The sequence below is a fragment of the Mastigoproctus giganteus genome, chromosome 3 (genome assembly GCF_048544385.1).
Source record: "Mastigoproctus giganteus isolate SK-2022 chromosome 3, ASM4854438v1, whole genome shotgun sequence".
In the NCBI taxonomy this organism is placed as follows: domain Eukaryota; kingdom Metazoa; phylum Arthropoda; class Arachnida; order Uropygi; family Thelyphonidae; genus Mastigoproctus; species Mastigoproctus giganteus.
Window position 1 is genome coordinate 45,346,705 of NC_143577.1, and position 19,964 is coordinate 45,366,668.

General features: G+C 35.6%; 1 protein-coding gene across 1 annotated transcript in view; it reads right to left on the reverse strand.

The window, feature by feature from the left end:
* Positions 1–3,643: 3,643 nt before the first annotated feature.
* su(f) (cleavage stimulation factor subunit su(f)) overlaps positions 3,644–19,964 on the reverse strand; it is a 189,490-nt gene continuing 173,169 nt past the window's right edge. Inside the window, exons 20-21 of the mRNA XM_090370516.1 lie at positions 18,469–18,532; positions 3,644–4,081 (exon numbers count right to left, since the gene is read on the reverse strand). Of these exons, the coding sequence (XP_090226642.1) occupies positions 3,870–4,081; positions 18,469–18,532 (276 nt within the window). The 3' untranslated portion in view covers positions 3,644–3,869. The remainder of the gene's footprint in view (positions 4,082–18,468; positions 18,533–19,964) is intronic.

Genomic DNA, 19,964 nt, shown 5'->3' on the forward strand with positions numbered 1-19,964 from the left:
CTGGCTACAGAGGTGCCTACAACAACAATAACTGATGTGACTCTAGTACAGCTGGTATTGTCCATGAAGACATATGCATCACAGTCAGAAAATTTGCAGAGGCCGGGAGTATTAGTTATGGGACTCGCAAAGAAATTTGAAAGAGCATTTAGGAATGACATGTTTGATCACGTTGGTCCTTTGACTCCTCACTCTGCACAAAAGCAGGTTAGAGTTGACATTTATCTGTCTTCACCTCAAAAACCCATATCAGGAAAATTATTAATAAATCACCAGAGTCCTTGATCCATTATTACAATCATGAATTAAAAAATAAGATTTAGTGGAAGTAGTGCAGCTTCAAAGATATGATCCATGGAGGCTGCTGGCAAGTGTACTATCACCACGGTTTTCAATATGAAAAACATAATTTACACTCATGATATTGAACAGTATAAGTTTAACTAGTTGTTGCACTGTGTATGGACAATATTATAATGAAGTTCTAAAGAAATTGAACCAGGAGTTGGGCCGGAAAAGACCCAATTGCTGTCACACAATGAGCTAATAAACATCATTCAGGGTATCTTAAATCACCTCTCCAACAACAGATTCTGTGATGTATTTAGAAAAGCAAAGAAATGTGACAAATACTGAACTAGAAGTGGGGAAAGAAATTTATATTTGTCTCAATCATTTTTAATCACCCCTGGTACTTTTGTGAAAAATATTCTTCTTATAAAATCAAACTATAAACAGACTGAATTCAGTTGATCAACTGAATCCAGAAATGTTCTACATCTTTTGCAAAGAGCATTCAAGAACTTCTAGTCAGTCACAACAGCTCGAAAGCTGCACTATCAGTCAATTTGAATGCATTCAGTATTTTAATATGGTTGGCTCTTAGAAGAAGAATGGAAGATGCCTGATAGACTTCTGCATTTTTAAGAAACTTAAAATTAAAACACTTTTTTCAGACACAAGAATATCCATAAATTCACATGGGAAGCAAGAAACACAAAGTCAATAATAGATTATATTATCATTAATGAAAATTTAAATGACAAAATTAGAGACACTAGAGTATACAGAGGCAGTGAAATTGACAGTGATCACTACCTAGTAGAAAGCACTTTCAAAATAAAAAGAAATTATCTTAATAAAAAGAAGAAAATACCAACAAAAACTACTAAGAAATTAAAAATACATTTGTTGGAAGATGGAAGCACTAAATTCCTGTATGAAAGCCGATTGAAAGATAAACTCAAATCAGATGAAAGTGATAATGTTGAGGAAATCTGGTCAAACATGAAAAAATCCATTCTGGGAGCTGCTGAAGAAAGTCTTGGATATAAACCTATAAAAACTAAAAACTGGCTAAGAACTTGGAATGAAGAATTGAAACAATCAATCAATAAGAAAAAAAAAAAAAGACATATAAACTGTTCCTGCAAACTAAAGACCTACATCTACACATTAAACATAAAAGCTTAGAGCAGAAGTCAGAAAACTAACCAGAAGAATCCAACGAGATGACTGGGATAAATTTGTTAAATCCTTAGAACATGATATCACGGGTCCACAGATAAGAGGTTTTAAAATTTTTAAGAAATAAAAACTAGACACGAATGATCAAATAAAAACCGACTCCATCTTGCAAGCAGAATGGAAGCAACACTATTCCAAACTATGGTATAATCCTGGCACTAGGGAATTGGAAGATGAAGAAAAAATAACAATGGAAGAACTAGAGTTAATATTACAAAAATCAAAAAACCGAAAAAGCCCAGGCATAGACAATTTGAATGTAGAACTATTTAAATATGGGGGCACCTTACTAAAAAACACTACTAAAATTATTTAACATCATATGGCATAAGCAACAGATACCCAAAGATTGGGAAACAGGAATAGTAATCAATTTACACAAAAAAGGCTCCAGAAATAACCCTAACAACTACAGAGGGATAACACTGCTGTCAACTGCTGCAAAGCTATACTCTAATATACTAAAGAATAAACTTAATAAATACAGTGAACAATTCTTAGAAGAAGAACAATGTGGGTTCAGAAAAGGGAGAAGCACAATAGATGCCATTTTCTCACTACAACAAATTTAGGAGAAAAGAAGAGAATTCAATCTACCAACATTTCTGCTGTTTATTGATTATGAAAAAGCATATGACAATGTAAACTGGGAAAAACTTTGGCAGATTCTACGTGAAGAAATTATCCCAACCCAACTCCAGAAAGTGATCCAAGGCCTATATAAAAACTCAAAGGTCTGCATAAAATATCCTAATGGCCAACTATCAGACCCAATTAACACCAATAAAGGAGTCAAACGAGGATGTGGACTATCGCCAAATTTATTTAATATCTACATCAATAAAATAATAAGTTGAACAACAGGAATAAAATCCAAACTATATTATGTGCCAATGATCAAGTTATAATTGCAAAATCTGAAGATGAACTACAGATAGCAGCAAATGAACTTAATAAAATAGGTAAAAAGTACGAGATGAAAATCTCCACCTCAAAAACAAAATCAATGGGATTATGTGGAAAAAACATACAAAGAGTCAAAATTGTTATTGATGATAAAATAATAGAACAAATATCTGACTTCATCTATTTGGGAAATTTAATATCAAATGAACGGAAAGATGTCCACACTAAACTACAAAAATATAATAAAATGAATGGAATGATTAAACGCCACTTTGGAAAACAAATGACAACTGAAACAAAATTACGACTGCACAGCATCACTTCAAAACCAGCCCGCTTCTACAGCTGTGAGACCTGGGTCATAAATAAGAAAGATGCACACAAACTAGAAGCAGCACAAATGAGATTTTTAAGACCATTATTAGGCTTTACAAAACTACACCACCAAAGAAATTTAGATATCCGCGAGAAATTAAAAGTAAATAACATAGTAAATGACATAAAACAGTATCAGGAAAAATGGGTCAGCTACATAGAAAGAATGAACCCATACCGTATCCCAAAATTAGCCTTTAACTACAAATCTACAGGCAAGAGAGATGTTGGTCGACCAAGACAACAATGGCGAGATCAAGACCACCTCCAAGAGCTACAACGGAACAGGTCTTAAAAGACCTAAGCCGGACCAAGTTCATCATGATGATGATAAAATCAAACCATAAACAGACTGAATTCAGTTGATCAACTGAATCCAGAAATGTTCTACATCTTTTGCAAAGAGCATTCAAGAACTTCTAGTCAGCCACAACAGCTCATAAGCTGCACTATCAGTCAATTCAAATGCATTCAGTATTTTAATATGGTTGGTATTATCTGTTAGTTTATCTTCTTTGGGTTGGGGTTATAAGGCTGAGTGTTTACAGTGTTATCTACTGTTACAAAGAGTAAGCCAGTTTCTGAATAAAAGTGAATATGGAAAAATATTTAAGCAGTGCAAAAACAGGAACATCAAGTGGACCTTCTACAAGAACAAACAAGTTCTTGTAGAAGGTCCATCTCGTTACTTTGAAAAGGAAACCTTTTCCAATCTTTGGGATACTTCACATACCAAATAATCTCAGTATCTTATTTCTTTTTCAAACATTCATTGTATAATTAACTTCATTGTTTTCAATAAATGTATCATAAAGAAGAACACAACAACAAACAGTAGAAGAAAAACAATTTATGAATACACCGTTACAAATGTATGAGAGGTATGACATGACATATGAAAAGATAAAATTATGGGATGGCACTTTGGTTATGAGTGGGAGCGCACACAATGAAATACATTTGCAAGGGCACATGATAATTACTCGTAATGTTTAGGTACCAACACTGTAACTAAAAATTTGTTGCAGTCTCTATCTATATCACCATTTTTTTTTTTTCTTTCATCTAACTTTCTTTTGTTGCCTACTTCTGTAAATGTCTTTAATGGGAGGTATAATTCCACCATCCTCATCTTCACTCTCATCTCCAGTTCCATCACCAGGAAGTTTCCTTTTTTTACTAATGTCATTCAGTGCACCACTCATAGCAAGAATAGCATGTTCAAAGTACCTTTCTGCTTCTTTGGGTAAACCATTTTCAACTGGTTTGGGTGCTAAATGAAAATAAAGAATACAATATAGAAATACCAATGAACACAGTAGTTTCGAAATACAACATTTAATCATAAGATGAAAAATTAAAAAAAAAATATATATATATATATATATATATACAGTAAAAGTCCGAAAATCCAGACTGCTCAGGAATTGGGTCGATCTGGATTCTCAGGCAGTACTTTTAAAATTCAAATTTAAGATGGAATAAAGAAGAGATAACCATTGCAAATTTGGACAGTTTATTCTTTAGCAAATAAAGCATGCTTCATTTATTGAAATGAGCAGTTTTAAAGAAAAATAAAGTCAACACCTGACAAAGATGTAAATATAAAAATTTTCACCACAAAAAAAAAAAAAAAAAACGTGTAATGCTTGAAATCGTTTAAAAATGAACGATACAAAAGAAAAATACAGTATATAAATGAAATCAGAAAATACATATTTTGTAAAAATTAATTATTTGTTTTAGTTTTTAATGAAACATTTACCATTAGTAGAGGCATACGATGCAAGAAAGCAAGCTTATGCAGCATCAGCCAAAAAAAAACAAAAAAACACGCTCTGATTTCACCCCTTCGTTCATTCCAAATACCTGTCCAACTCAGCCTTAAATTTATTTAGGCTATCACCTTCCACAACAAAAGATGGAAGTCTTCCACCAATCAACTACCCTCTGGCTAAAGACAAACTTCTGCACATCTATCCTACAACTGTCTTTCCTCAATTTGAATTTATGCCCTCTCAGGTGATTATTCTGAGCAAGAGGAAGAATCCCATCAGCATTGAGCATACTCAAACCATTCAAGGCTTTATGCACCTCCATCAGATCACCTCGCAGGTGCCTAGTCTCCAAACACTGTAATCTGCAAAACTTTAGCCTTTCCTCGTAAGAGCAACTCTTTGATCCATTCACTAATCTTGTTGCCCTTCTCTGTACTCGTTCCAACAGCTCTATATCCTTCTTAAAATGAGGCTTCCAGACCTGTATACAGTACTCAGGATGTGGCATGACCATTGCCTTATACAAGGGGATAATCACCTCCCTATCCCTGCTAGAAAAATTCCTTTATATCAGTGACAAGACACCATGAGCTACTCCTGAGGACCATCTGCACTGCTCAGAAAACTTCATATCTGCCTGCACAATTACCCCCAGGTCCTTTTCATTCTCTACCACTGTCAGTGTAGTACCACAGAGTTGATATGTTACACTGGGGTTACTGCTTCCCATATGTAGTACTTTACATTTATCAATGTTAAACTTCATTTGCCACCTCTCAGCCCATCTGCTCAATTTTCTAGATCCTGTTGCAGCAGCATACTGTCATTAGTGTTATAAACAACCCTGCCAACCTTCATATCGTCTGCAAACTTGGACATTAAGCCTGATAAACCATCATCAATATCATTTATAAATGCAGAAAACAACAATGGACCCAACACTGAACCCCGAGGGACTCCACTAATAACATTAATCCACAAAAAGCAGTGTCCATTGATTACCACTCTCTCTCTTCTCCCACTCAACCATCCCTTTATCCATAGCAGCAATTTGCCTCCAATGCCACAATGCTCCAATTTGTGTAGCAGACTTCCATGTGCAACAGTATCAATAGCCTTTCTAAGATCCAAATATATAATATCAAAGTTATTCCCTGCGTCCAGTTCTTTTGTGACTACATCATAGTATCCAATCAAATTGGTCAGGCAAGACCTGCCCTTAACAAAACCATGCTGCGTCTGAGCTATAACTGAATTCTTGTCTAGATGATCCTGCAGTGCTTCTTTAATCAGTGCCTCCATTAATTTTCATATGAAATACAAAGTTCGAAAAACAAACAAATATTTATTCGTTCTTTTTCACGATTTCTGTTGCATCTGTTGCACTGCTTGCGGATGGAACACTTGCAGCTGATACTCTACCTGCTGCACTGCTTGATGCTTCTATTGCTTTCTTTAAATACTTTCGTATATCATCTTGTTTATGACTTTGTAATTTCTTTGTGATAAAATTATTATGCACCATGTGTGCATGCATGATGTCCTGAAGACTGAAGCTATGGTTCTGTTCCATAAATTTAATAACTGTTTCAATGGACATTTCTGCAGTAGCCCAAGATATCTTTTCTTCTTCAACTTTGTCATTTTCTTCACCAGATTCTTCTGAATAATTCTCTTCTATATTATCAGGAGTTATAATGCTTTGAATAATTTCTTGATCAGTGAAAGTCGCTGCAACTTCAACATCATCTTCAATGCATATCCACTCTTATCTAGGGCATAAGCCCACCACCAAATACTGCGAATCTAGAGGTTGGCCCTACAGTTGTCAAGAAGTAGCAGGCACTTTGTATTTGCAGGCTTCCGCAATTTTCTCAAGTTCTAACGAACTGATGGAACAAAATCATGAACAAACCAAATGTGAAATATATCTTTGTCCATCCAAGCATTCTTTTGGGCTTTATAGGTCACAGGTAAGTGCACAATTCCTTTAAAGACCCATGGGCCTGAAATTTACCAATCACCAAAAGCTTAATTTCATGCTGACCTGAAGCATTAGCACACATAAGAACGGTTACTCTTTCCTTATTAAGCTTAAACTCTGTTGCATTTCGTTCTTGGTTTCTAGCCAAAGTTTTCGTGGGCAAACACTTCCAGTAAACTGCTGCTTCATCAGCATTATAAATTTGATCGGCTGTAAGGTTATAGTCAGATACAATTTTTTCAAATGTTGCCCTATATTCTGTTGCTGCTTGTGTATCAGCCGACTGACTTTTACCAGAAATATCTAACTGTCTAATACCATGATGAATTCCTAAGCCGTCCATCACTAAATGTGCACTGATTCAATGTTCATTTGCTCCTTAAAAGACCTTGCTTTGGCAAGAAGCATCGGCTCAGAAATTGCCATACCTTTCAATCGTTTTAGCAAAAACCATTCGTACAACACTTTATCAAGATTCTCTAATTTTGGCCGATGTAAACTTTTTCTCTCAGCAATTTTATTGTAAGGCTCAGATGAGGCTGTAAATTCTGGAATTTTATTCTTTGTCTTTTTTTATATCGTAAATTGTAGACTTTCTGATGTTGTATGTTTCAATTAAAACAGTATTTTTCACACCACTTTCTAGTTTCTTAATTATTTCAAGTTTGTCACTCAATTTCAGCGTGTTCTTCTTTCTCTTCACACCATGAAGTTTATCTATCTTAGGAGCCATTATTATGGGCTTATAAATATGAATGCTATATATGGTAAATGGAAAGAGTAGGAAAAAAATTATAGCATTGCCACGGTCTGATTGCTCGTTTCAAAATGGAAACCGTGAGCGCGCTTGTTGTCGCTGCGCACCTGTGGCACTTACACATGCACATGCACACACAAAAGTCTGCTAAATTTAAAAAGTTTGTGAGTTTCGAAAAGTCCAGATTCTTGGGTGGTCCGGATTTTCGGACTTACTGTATAATACATACACATATATATATAATAATAAATAAATATACACTATTCTCCAAAATGTATTAGAAAACTGTGTGAAAAACATCTTGCCAGAAAAAATAATCTTTAAAATTAAATGTGACTCCTCATGGGTTTTAATGACATCAATAACCATCTAAACAATGGTAGCTTGTGGCCTAGTAACAGGTTGCACAAATACCACTTATTTCTTTTAATCAAATGAAGCTGACATATCAAAAAATATTTCAATTACTTATTACTTATAATGTGCTATAACACAACACTATCTCCATACAAAAAGTACAATACACAGAAGTACCATATTCAGTAATGTAATTCTGCAATTTTGTGTTGTTGGTGAAGCTTTTTGCAGCCATCCAGAAAACTTGGGAGAAGAGGTCAGACCTATGTTCAATGACATTGCCAGGCACTTGCAGGAATTCAGGCAATATGACATCAGAACCACACATATATAACACATTCAGTCCTCGTATAACACGCGTTTGCACTACATGAATTTGATCATACACGATTTATAAATAGGGGAACGATATCATATATAACACGAACCGAATTTGCTTATGCACGATTATGTTTACAAGAAATGGCAGTCGAACGCGGAATCACCCCAACTGAATGCAACACAATAGGAATGAAGAGAAGATTCTGAGAATATATTTATGTTTTTTATATCAGTGAATGGGAAACACATTTCACCACAATAACATAAAAACCCACACAATTCCAGCTATTGGTATTATCGTATATGCAATTAGATCGAGTTTACTACCAGTTTATAACTGATTCCACTAGCAGAAACGCAACTGGAAATTGTTTTTATTATTTTATGGTAGTGACCTCCAGAAATGTGCTTTAGTAAAATGTCAGCTAGTGAGGTATTAATAGTGTCTCTGCCTTTACGGTGTTGTTTATTCAGTTGCTACATGCACACAGCTTTGTTTATATCTATCAAGTGAGCCTCCTCATTTTGTAATTGTGCTTTATTCCCTAAAAATGAGTAAAATATTTAAAAGGTGTGAAAAGGAAGCATCCTGGTGAAGACACTACAGATTCTGAGAGAAAAAGGAAAGCAATATCGATAGACAGAGGCGGACTGGATCAAAAATTCTTACCCGGGAAAATTTGTAGTGGCCTCATACTAGCGTTTATGGCCAATTTCACACCGGCCTCTGGCCCACCAGGGTTTCCCCTGGTAAGGCTTATGGCCAGTCTGCCTCTGTCGATAGAGAAAAAATATAAAATTGTGAAACGCTTTGAGCAAAATGAAAGAACATATGATATTGCACATGCTACAAGCCTAAATGAGGCAACGCCAAGAATTAGAAAGAATACAGAGAAGATAAAAACAACTTTCATAGCAGGAACAACTCAAAGTGTAACAAAATCCATTAGATCGGCTGTTACCTGTTTGGATAGAAGATCAAACAAAGAACAAGTCTGCTTACAATAGAAACAAAAGCATTAGCAATATTTTATTATGATTATTTATTGTGTTTGGTAATGTTTTGGTTACAAATGTGTGTTCAACCTTGGGTGGTCAGCACCTAACCCTTTTTTCCCCATAGGGCCTGTTATTTATATTGCATGATTTTGCATTGCACAAGGGTTTCTAGGAACACAACTATCATGCTATATGAGGACTGACTGTATATGCAGTAGCTTAGTGAATGCTTTGTTAAACATACAGAATTTTGCTGTGTCTTGATCGGTTGAGAAAGGCACAGGATTATGTGATTATAATGCTCTTACAAAGAAAGGCTTAAGTTCTGAAAATTGCAGCATCTAGACTAGAACCTGCAAGGTTGTTGTTGTTGTTGTTATTTGGTTTTTAGGAGCATTAGCAACTAAGGCCATATTGCTCCGGGATATGCGGTGGTCATTCCCTGAATGACCTTTCCGCATCCTCCGTATTTGGTGGTGACGGGCTCGAACCCCGGTCTAATCAAGAAGCGTGTGCTACGCACTGCTGCTCCTTCCCACCTGGCTACGGAGGCGCCCACCTGCAAGGTGATCTGATTGAGGTGTATAAGGCCTTGAATGGTTTCAGCAAGCTCAATGCTGGTGGGATTCTTCCTCTTTCCCAGATTAATCATCTGTGGGGACATAAATTCAAATTGAGGAAAGACAGTTGTAAAATAAATGTGGAGAAATTTGCCTTTAGCCAGCAGGTTGTTGATTGTTGGAACAAACTGCCATCTGTTGTTGTTGTAGAAGATGACAGATTAAATAAATTCAAGGCAGAACTAGACAAACAGTTGGAGTGAAAGGAAGGGTGAAACAGGAAGGATTTTTTTTTTTTTTTTTTTTTTTTACTGATGCTGTATATGGCATCAGTAAAAAAGGTATGTGGCACACCCTTAAGGTTAACTTTGAGGTCATGGAATTCAGGGGTAATTCCCTTGAATTGGAGGATTGCCAATGTCTTGCCAATATGCAAGGATAAGGAGGAGGGCCAAGGATCCCGTAGTTAAATAAGTACAGACTGATTTGTTTAACAGCATGCAAGGAAGGTCATAGGATATATGGCCAAAGGTGCATTACAAAACCATCTTAAAAAATAATGGATCTTAAATGGATCATAATATGGCTTTGTAAAAGAAAAATCTTGTTTCACTAACCTGATAAACTGCTATAATGTGGTTACATAGGAGTTGGATGAAAGAAACAATTCTGACATTAAATACTTAAGAGTTTAGCAAAGCATTTGATGCGGTTACATTCAGGAGGTTTCTATATGTGTTGTAGTCTTCTGAAGTTGCTGACAAGATCCTGAGGTGGACTGATAGGTGACTGAAGAAAAAGAAGCAGAGGTTTGTTATAATTAATTAATGTTATAAATGGCCATTCTTCAGCATGGTCCACGATTAAGTAGCATCTCTCAAGGTTTGATGCCAGGACCATTCTTTATTTGTTATCTTCTTGAATGATCAATGGTATATTCAATGGTGAGAACACATCTGGAAAATTGTTCTCCGCTTTGGAGGTTGCATTTAAGAAAAGACTAGTTAACTATCTAGCAAGACCAGTAAAGCAACTATAGGGGGAGATGTGTAATTTCTAAGCTCTGTAACTCACAAGTGTGTGGATTACAGAGCTTGAAAATTAGCCATCTTGGGAAGAGGGGAGGATATTATTGAGGTGTATAAGGTACTGGGGGAGCAATTAATGATGACAGAATAAATATAAACTATTTGGAAAAATTAACATACTGGACACAAATCTGTTTTAGAACTATATAAGCTGGTATATAAATTTAAAAATGCCTCCATTTATTGCTGCCCTCAAGGTCTTGTGATTTGCACATTGATCATGCAATTTGCACTCATCTGAATGGTCCAGACTGGAGCCCAGGAAATGTACATTTGGAAAGCATGTTGACTACCAGAATAAGCCACCTTCCTGGGTGGTTGAAGTTGACAGCTTGTTAAGGGTTTGAGGGACAACTGGATTGGCACCCACTGTTGGTAGGGAGCATATGATAAGAGGGAGACATTACAAAGTTCTCTTTTTTGAGGGTTGATTTGAGGGTATCTTCTTGAATGATCAATGGTATATTCAATGGTGAGAACACATCTGGAAAATTGTTCTCCGCTTTAGAGGTTGCATTTAAGAAAAGACTAGTTAACTATCTAGCAAGACCAGTAAAGCAACTATAGGGGGAGATGTGTAATTTCTAAGCTCTGTAACTCACAAGTGTGTGGATTACAGAGCTTGAAAATTAGCCATCTTGGGAAGAGGGGAGGATATTATTGAGGTGTATAAGGTACTGGGGGAGCAATTAATGATGACAGAATAAATATAAACTATTTGGAAAAATTAACATACTGGACACAAATCTGTTTTAGAACTATATAAGCTGGTATATAAATTTAAAAATGCCTCCATTTATTGCTGCCCTCAAGGTCTTGTGATTTGCACATTGATCATGCAATTTGCACTCATCTGAATGGTCCAGACTGGAGCCTAGGAAATGTACATTTGGAAAGCATGTTGACTACCAGAATAAGCCACCTTCCTGGGTGGTTGAAGTTGACAGCTTGTTAAGGGTTTGAGGGACAACTGGATTGGCACCCACTGTTGGTAGGGAGCATATGATAAGAGGGAGACATTACAAAGTTCTCTTTTTTTCTTTTTGTGCTGATAAAGCAAAAATCTAGTTTACTTGCATCTTTCGACCTTAATCAAAATGATAAATACATTCTAATTTTCATTAGTTGTCATTCCAAGCAGCACTTATCCAGGATGATTTTATTAAGCTTCAAGTAAATGAGGAAAGAGAAATAGATGTCTGTATTCAAGATATAGAACATCTATTTGGTATATATCTTGAATGGTCAGGAAGGTGACAACTATGTTTCAATGCTGCAAAATGCATGGTTTTACAGTTCAGAAATAACAACCCTAAAATAACTTATACACTAAGAGTTGAATTAAAGGCAGTAGAGAAGAAGATAAAGTTTTGGGAAAGGGGGGGGGGTCACAATAGAGGCAGATATGAAGTTTATCATGCAGTGTAGGCAGGTGGACAAGAAATGCCCATGTGTCCTATTTTTGCTTACAGCAAATCATAATCTCACTATATAAGACAATGGTGCAACCATCCTTAAAAAACAGATATCATGCTTTTTGTTAGCCTGTTTTGCAGTTTTTTCAATATAACTTGGTGCCTTGTTCACTTTAATCCTTTTGAAAGTAAGTTTCTGAACAGAATGAAAGTCACCTGAAGTAAGTTTTTTTTTTTTTGAGAAATTTGGAAGTTTTGGAATTTTCTTAATCAAGGAAATTCCATAATTTCTGGAATATGAAACACTACTTTCCCAATCCCATGGCCTTAAAACCAGTTCTCATTGAATTAGCATTAAAAACCACCAGTAAATTCTGTATTTCCTGTACTGATTTCCAAGTCAGTATACAACGTAGCAATGAATTCCGGAATGTGTTGTTGTGGTCACATTCAATGAGTTTGAAAATAAATGGAATAAATAAATTTCAAACTTCCACCAACAGAAGTGGTACAGAGACTGTCCAGTATGCTGACACGTTGCAAGTAACAGCCAGTTTCATTAGTAGTGTTAATGTTCTGTATCACGAATTTGTGATGAAGCAATGAATGAATATCAGATTTCGCTTTAAACTGGGAAAATTTGCAACAGAAATATATGAAATATTAAAAACTATTTATGGCAATGATATGTTAAGTCACACCACTGTGTTTGAATGGTATAAGTAGTTCAAAGTTAGATGAAAGGATGTTCGTGATGCCCCAAGAAGTGGGTGGCTTGTCAACCTCTCAAAATGAGGACAGAGTTGCAAAAGTTTGGATAATTGTGGCAAAAGATCATCATTTGACCCTCAGAATGATAACTGATGAGCTAGATATGAATAAGGATACAATTCATCAAATTCTGCATGAAGATTTATGGTAAAGGAAGGTCTGTGCAAAATTTGTGCTGCACAGCCTCAGATGAGCAAAAGCAATAAAGAGTGTTATCAATGTGAAAACTTCATCCAAACTTATCAACACAATCCTAATTTCCTCAACTGTATTGTCACTGAAGGTTTGGGTGTTTCAGTACAACCCAGAAAAGAAACATCAGAGCATGCAGCAGACTTCAAACTTATCACCATGGTCCAAAAAGTTTATTTTACAGAAGTAAGGTCAAAACAATGCTGATCGTGTTTTTTGACAAATACAATGTGATTCACAAGGAATTTGCACCTGAAGGAGGGAGAGTCAATGCTGCATTATACACACGGGTGTTTCAAAGACTACCAAAGTGCATTTCCAAAGGTGAGGCTGCAATTTTGAGAGAAAGGCAGCCAATTCTTGTTGCATGACAATGCCCCCACCCATTCCGCACTTGTTGTGCAAGACATTTCCGATGAAACATAGAATGTACAGATCACCATCCACCCTACTCTCCCAATCTAACACCAGCACAATTCTTCCTCTTTCCCAAAATGAAAACTGCCCTCAAAGGAAAGAGATTTCAGGATGTTTAGAAATCAAGGTTATTTAAAGGTTTCAAAAAACCAAATTAAAACAATATTCCAAATGATTAGCAGCATTTTAGCAACCAGCATTATTGTGGACACTCCCATATTAGTACTGTCAAAATAATGCAGTGAAGTGCAGACTTAGTAAGCATCAGCCAAAAATAAATAAATAAATAAATTTCCACACATTTAATTTAGTTTAAATTTGAGACGACACACATGAATTTATTTAAATTCACATGTGCCATCTCAAAGTGTAAAGATGCTGCTAGAAACTTAGTTTAATTAAACCTTTTAAGGCTTGAAACACTTCAATTAGGTCACCACGTCTAGTTCCCCAATGCTGATATTTACAGAAACCCCATTTCTTAGAAAGCTTACAGTTTTGTATGAACAGAAGAATTTTAGCATATTTTGTGGTCAGTAAACTCAAACCTCAGTCAATATAAATGCATGTAATACTGTATTGCTGGTGTTGATTACTGAGCTATATCACGCTCTATGTCCTTCCTAAAATGGGTTTCAAAACTTGTATGCAGTAGTCCAGATGTGTCCTGACCACTGCTTTTATACAATAGGATAATCACCCTTTGTCCCTATTAGCAAAGTTCCTATACATCATTGACAGAATCCCACGAGGTGTTCTTTCAGCCAGTCTGCATGCTCAGAGAACTTCCTGTCAGATTATAGAATTACCCCTAGTCTTTTTTCCTTGTCAACAACCTTGAGTTTAATGCTACTGAAATGGTATGTTATTCTATGATTACCTCTAATCACATGTAGTAATTGGAATTCATCTTATTTAGTTTATCTTGAAGTAGCATATCCTGATTAACGTCATTAACCACCCTCCTAACCTCTATCATCAGCAAACCTGCACATCAAACTTTATACACCTACATCAATATCATTACCATTAAAAAAAAAATTATTGGAGAACTAATAAGGTGGTAGTAGTAGTAGTAGTGGCATGTGATGCAAGAAAGCAAATGTATAAGCTTATGCAGCATCAGCCAAAAGAAAAAAAAAAAATCACACCATTCCCTCCAAATGCATGTCCAGTTCCTCCTTAAATTTATTCAACCTATCAACTTCCACAACAACAGATGGAAGTTTGTTCCAGCAATTAACCACCAGCTGGCTAAAGGCAAATTTCCGCACATCTATTCTACATCTGTCCTCTCTTAATTTGAATTTATGCCCCCTTAGGTTCGTAATCTGAACAAGTGGAAGGATCCCATCAGAATTCAGCGTGCTCAACCCATTCAAGGTTTTACTGGAGGACTCATTATCATAATGAAAAGGACCCAACACCACAAATAAGAAGAAGACATTATTCCTTTATATAAAATGATGGCAAGACCATACTTGGAATATTATTCGGGTCAAGGCTGCATCTGGACAAAAAAAAAAGAAAGAAAATTTGTAGTGAGAGAATGAGGAAAATGAATGAGAGAGAGAGATATTCTTGCAGGGTGAGACAAAACCAAGGGGCCAATAAATAAAATCTTAAAAAGTAAAAGAAATGGATTTCATGAAAAAAAAAAAACTTGTTTTTAAAGGTACTGGAGTTATCAAAAAATTTATAAACTCATCCAAGTGGGTTAAGTTTTTGATAAATTTTACTGGTGTTTCAATTTTTTTCTGTTTTACAGTTGTGTTAAATGTACAAATTTCACTATGCTCATTACACAATTGATTAGTTTTTAAATTGGATAATTAGTTCAAAAGTTACATTAAATCTTTCCCACAACCATCAAATGTGCAATAATCATGAGTTAAAACTGATGGTTTATGATAGCTTTAATTGGTGTACTATTCTACATTAAAAACTGTAGTGTATGATATTTTTAAACATATTCTTATTTATAATTCAGTGTTTCATTGAATATATTGTGATAATTTTTGCCTCAATAATGGTTAATATCAGAGTACTGTGACATATGTTTGCATGACTGAAATGGTTATGGACAATTCTCTTTTGAGTCATGAGTTCATTGCTTATATATCAGTGTCATGTGTTTCAAGGTCACTCTTGCATATAATCCTAGTTCACTTTCTTTAATGAATTATTAAAGAGAGTTTCTCCTCCTAGCATAAAAGGAAACTAAGAGTTTATCAAGGATTCAAATAACTTGTAAACTGTCAGGTGACACACTTCCAACTCAAGTCTCAGGGAGAAACTGTCAAGTATAGTCAGCTCATGTTCAAAATGTATGTAGCTTTATTGGAGGACTCTATCGTAATGGAAATAAATAATTTTTTACAATACAAATAGGTGAATATAGAGCATCAACTGCTTTATGGGTCCTGTGCACAATTTCATGAAGATACAAAACATTACATGATAGTAACCTTCTTCTCTGTTCCATTATGGCCCTCTTAAATTTCTGAGAACAGCAGCAAGGATCTCCAGTTTCTTATGTAATATGTAGTTTATCAAAAGAGTTCCTTCTGTATTCAAAAAATGGTGGCCATAATCTTCCCAGAAGAAGGTTAAATCCTGAATGCTGTGAAGTAGGTCAGAATGAATTTATGTGTGCAATGAAATTCTGCCCAGGCACAATGTTGTTATTTGGTTTTTAGGAGCACTAGCAACTAAGGCCATATTGTTCCGGGGATGTGCGGTGGTCATTCCCTGACCTTTCCGCATCCTCCGTATTTGGTGGTCACGGGCTCGAACCCCGGTCTAATCAAGAAGCGTGTGCTACGCACTGCTGCTCCTGTCCACCTGGCTACGGAGGCACCGCCCAGGTACAATGGGAGAACAATTTGTATCAGTGTGGCCTACCCAAGTATACAGAAAAAATTACAGGGGTGGTGCAGGGATATTTGAAAAGAAATTAAGGGTTCAGGGAAACTGATAACTAAAGTGAACAGGGGCAACAGCTATCCATTTTCTCAATGATATGGATCAAAGTAACACGTGCACATATCTCAAGGCTGTTTATGAGACAACATAATCCAATGGATCTTCTGACACTGGAAGGAGGTGTGGATGACAGTGGTGATTCAAATGAACAGGAAGCTGTTCATTTACCATATCAGTGCTTTTGGGATACATTGCCCTAGCAAAAATGGTGGAAATGGCCTTACCAGCAGAGAGTTGAGTCCTGAATTATTTTATGTGGCCATGGTTCCCATCACACAAAAAAAAATGACATGGTCACCACCACATAAAATTCATGGTTATACGAGTGCTTAGAAACTAGGGCCCTGCAAGGAAACCTGATTGAAGTGTTTAAGATTTTAAATGGATTGAGTAAACTATATGCTGATGGTATCTTTACTCTCTCTTGGACAACGTATGTAAGGGAACATGAACTGAAAAAAGGATGGCTACAGGATAGATGTGTGAAAATTTTCTTTCAGCCAGACAAAGAGTAATTGATTATTGGAACAAAAGTTCCATCTGGTGTTGCAGAAGTGGGTACTTAGAATAAATTTAAGGAAGAGATGGTGTGTGTGTGTGTGTGTGTGTGCGCGTGCGTGCGTGCATTGCTGATGCTATAGGAGCTTGCTTTAATGCATCAATTACCAACAGTAATACTATTTGTTTTATTTTCATTACCAATTACAATTCTTGAAAGAATTCTTTGCAGATATGAATCATGTTGTGTAAATTTTCCTTATGAATTTAAACCCTGCACTGTTTCTGAAGAAGTGAGAGCATTTTTGGCATCTAGCAAGAACTGATCTTTGACAAGGGCAAGTTTGTGGAGAATGGCCACTACCAACTCCTTACTTCCATTGGTTGTCCCAAGTGAGGATCATCTTTTATGAATTGCTGACTCCATATAAACTGCCTAGACCAAAATTTTATCTGATATTCAGAAGGGGCTGCATCACGATATGCAGCTTTCATGTAAGCATGAATATTTTTTGGTCCATTCCCTTCTTTTGTGAAAAAATCTGAATGATGGCCCAATGTTCCAATTTCATGACATCCATATTTTCCTTTGGACTGGATATTTTACATCTTTTCTGATGTAAACCATACTTCACTGTATCGGTCTGAACCTATACAAATAAGATACAGACATATATGAGCATATGATATGTTATGCTTGTTAATAAAAAACTAGTTTTTTTTATATATCAAGCATATTTATAGATTTTATAGTCAAGGTCTTAATTACAAATTAACTTACTGAATGCTCCTTCTAAGGGCAGGAGGTTTCAATTTCAGGAAAGGGCTTTAAGACAGGCCAAGATACTGTTTTCATCAGATAAGGCCTCTTATCTAATGAAAACAAAACCCACAACAAACTTTTCCTCAGAGTGATACCTGAGAAGGCATCATCAACCATATGGTCCTCTATGTCATCAGGTCAGAAACAAAGTGATGAGATAATAATGCTATACTTCATAGACACAATTGGCTAACATGCTGAATAGGAGGGCAATGAACTAATGGACTGCACTGGGTAGATTATGGCAACAACTAGCACCTTCTGCGATGTATCAGTTGCTGGATTATACTCTCAATGAGGAAAAGCCAGGAATCCTCAGATTATCCTGGATAATTTACTGATCAGTTTCATGATATGGAGGTGGAAAATCTTGTCTAGCAGTGAAGACACTTTGCTAAGGATCCACTTTGTGCTGCCCGCACAGATGATTCATGTGGATGTCATGAAAGTAGATACTAATTACACTGCTTTTCTTCACTTTCATTTATTCATTATTAAACATCTTTGGTTTTTATAAATTTTATTTACTACTTGTTCATCCAGTAAGGGGAAAATTCACCAAATAAGATCAATAAGAACAAATCTCTTATTGCAGAATGGAACGAAGTTTGAGATATTCATAATTTTTTTTGAGCAGTGCATTTAAATAAATATTAACTAAAATAATAAAGGGGAAAACTAATTTTATTTTTTTAAATACATGTAGAATACCTACGTGCTTCAGGAAGAACACATTTCTTAAATATTTCCATTAATTCGTCAACTGCAACAAATGGACCCTAAAAAAAAAAAAAAAAAAAAACCAACAGCATTTTAAGTATTTTCTTTACTTAGCATTTATCAGGTAAGCATAAAAATATGCAGATGTTTAGAAACATAACAATATGCTTCTAAACATCTGTACATTCATAGTGGCAACAGTTATTGCTTAAAACAAAGAAAAGAAAAGTAATCTAAGTGGTTTGCAGAGATATTTTCACACCACCCCACCTCCAACCTTTGAACTCTTACAATGCAGATAGATGTGAAAAGAACAGAGATTTACAAACATCCTGACTTTTAAGACAACATTATAGAAGTGCCCATTTTTAATAGCATTTCGTTTTCCATGTAAAACTGTTCTTTTACCAACATACTGTTTTGTCTGTTTCACTTTCAATAACATAAATCGCTCCCATGTATAGCTCCATTTCAACTAATAATGGTCTTGTTTTTTTTTACACAAAGTTGTTTTTCTCATCCCCACATGAAAGCTATGTTACAGCAATAGCATAGTTCCTAGAAATGGATGACATAACTTCATCTGGATGACATTTCATTATATCTAGCTAGACATTTATATAACATTGGTCAACAAAATTTTGGCAACATAAAAGAGAAACTGAAAAAAAAAAAAAAAAATGACATAATTATGAGTAATCTGCTGTGAGAACCTATTATAACAGGTTCATTATACTTAGATAAACTGGAGAATCTTGGGGTGAAGTGGTGTAGTGATAAACATCAGATCAATCTAAAAGCTTATCAGAGAGTCTACTTATATCTGAATGTTGTCCAGGCCATGAAGGAGATCCACAAAGTACTTGCAATAGCAAGGCGCATGGGAGTTGTGAATTAGAAGAGGAAAGAATTCCAGTTTTATTCATCATTAAAAGAAATTTCTATCTGGAGCACGAGACTGCAAACTCATTTATCAAAATTCCATTCCCCCCCCCCCCCACTGTCCTACTTCCAAGAATATTTAATTATCCAAGGATTCCATGGATCTTTTCTATAAGTTTCCTTTTCCTTGAGTCCAATTCTCAGTTCATTTATATCTAGACACATACAAATAGAATCCTACACGTCATAAAATGTCAACAACCTTTTTTTTTTTGTTTCTCTTCCTATATATTGAAATGCTTGTGCCATCAGCCAGCAAATTCCAAAAATTTTGTCCACTGCTCTGATATATTTAAATTACGTACTATAGATCATTAAGCCCATTTTGCTGAATTAGGTGTGGTTCTTTGCTAATCTATATAGAATGCGACATGGATCTTTCAGTGAGTCATCTTTTTCTTTATCAGGAATAGGAAATTCTTTCCAGCTTGTGTTGTTCGGTTGGTGGTACAGGAGTAGGAAACTCCATGCAAGACTCGCTTCACTGCAGAAAGATATTCTATTCATGTTCAGATATTCTATGTTCAGATATTCTATTTTTTTTTTGGT